The 1506-nt window shown below is 55.6% G+C and overlaps 1 protein-coding gene across 1 annotated transcript in view; it reads left to right on the forward strand.

Annotated features, from left to right (window-relative positions):
- Window positions 1-904: 904 nt before the first annotated feature.
- LOC104277728 (immunoglobulin superfamily member 1-like) overlaps window positions 905-1506 on the forward strand; it is a gene marked incomplete at its 3' end in the record, with an annotated part of 1809 nt that continues 1207 nt past the window's right edge. The window contains exons 1-3 of the mRNA XM_009874464.1: window positions 905-938; window positions 1031-1066; window positions 1273-1497. Of these exons, the coding sequence (XP_009872766.1) occupies window positions 905-938; window positions 1031-1066; window positions 1273-1497 (295 nt within the window). The remainder of the gene's footprint in view (window positions 939-1030; window positions 1067-1272; window positions 1498-1506) is intronic.

The following is a 1506-nucleotide window of genomic DNA, read 5'->3' on the forward strand; positions in this document are numbered from 1 at the left end:
ACGTTCAGTATAAAGGTGATGGATCGGGGGGCTGTGGCCTTTTCTCCAGCGGCCGGTGTCTGAGGAGGGCTCCGTCCATTCTTCTGCCTTTATCCTGATCCCGAGTTCCCGACTCCAGCCCCTGTGCCCGCTTCCCCTCTGCCACCGAGCCTGGGGCTGCCCTGGTGCCGCCCGCTCTGCAGCATCTCTGGGAATGCTGTCAGGGGCCGTTGGTTTTGATATTCTGTTTGCATGTATTTCATAATTTCCTTATTTCCTTATTAATAGTGTTTTATTAAAGCTGGTTTAGTTCTCTTTTCCAATCCATAAGTGTCCCTGCCTCCTTCACTTTCCCTCCCTTGTCTGGGGTGGGAGAGGTTTTATTAGAGAGCATCTGTCAGTGTTTGATTGGCCAAGCCCAAACTCTTTGACACTTGCTGTCTACAGTCCCTGTTTTCCTCTGTCTTATTTAAACAGCTATTTTATAAAACTACATTTTGTCAAGAGCTTTCTCCCTGAGATTCAGAAAGAGTCTTGTGCTGTGTCTTTGCTCCACCCTGGCTGCAAAACATCATCTGATTTTGCAAGAGCTGAGAGACAGCAATTTCCCCCTCGAGTGACCAGAGCCGAGAAAGAGAAACAAAAACCCCAATCACTTCCCTCCTAAGGTCTGCAGGACCCTAAGACCAGGCTGTCACGGGTGCCCAGCTCCGGACGAGTGACTGGTACATTCTGGTTCCAGTTTGACCATCCTGGCCCTGCAATCGTGCCTGCAGAAACTCAAGCTGTGGGACAGAAGGTGGCTTGTGGCAACGAGGGCATTCCCGAACCCACAAGAAGTCACCCGGCTGCTCGGTGCCTCTGGCCAACACCTTCCTCTGAAGAAGCCCTGCTTGAGCCGAGGGCGGAGGGAACCAGGAGGGACATGACACTGCCTGTGATCCACGTTCTAGCCTTCGGTGAGTGCCAGAGGCCATGGGGGCTGTCCCAGAGGGTGACAGGAGGCATCCGCAGACTCCACAGAGATGTTTCACGGCTGTTTCTCTTGCAGGCGCTTGGCTGGCGGCACAGAGCCAGGCTACACCAAGTGAGTATCGTGAGGAGGTAGATGGGGAGTTGGGAAACATCTCTGGGCCCCCACCCATCTCCAAGGGCTCTTCCCCAGCCCCACAGAGCAAAACTCGTCCCTTTTTGGAGTTTGGGCCTGGAGCGAGCTCCAGGCTCACCACAGGGCAGCTGGGCACTGGGAACCTCCTTGTCTGTCTGTCTGGCAGCATCTCTCTCCCTGTACAGGTGCCCTCACCATCTCTATCTTCCCGAAGCCACCAGGGGTGATCCCGCCGGGAGGCTCCACCACCATCTGGTGCAGGTGCCAGTGTGCCACTGGGACCTTCGTGCTGTACAAGGACGGGCACCAGCTCCGTACGCTGGAGCTGCGTGGCAGCAGGGCCGAGTTCTCCATCTCTAACGCCACCCAAGAAGATGCAGGTCCATACAGCTGCCATTACCTGGGAGGAGGCACCGGGC

The sequence above is a fragment of the Apaloderma vittatum genome, unplaced genomic scaffold (assembly GCF_000703405.1).
Source record: "Apaloderma vittatum isolate BGI_N311 unplaced genomic scaffold, ASM70340v1 scaffold26448, whole genome shotgun sequence".
In the NCBI taxonomy this organism is placed as follows: domain Eukaryota; kingdom Metazoa; phylum Chordata; class Aves; order Trogoniformes; family Trogonidae; genus Apaloderma; species Apaloderma vittatum.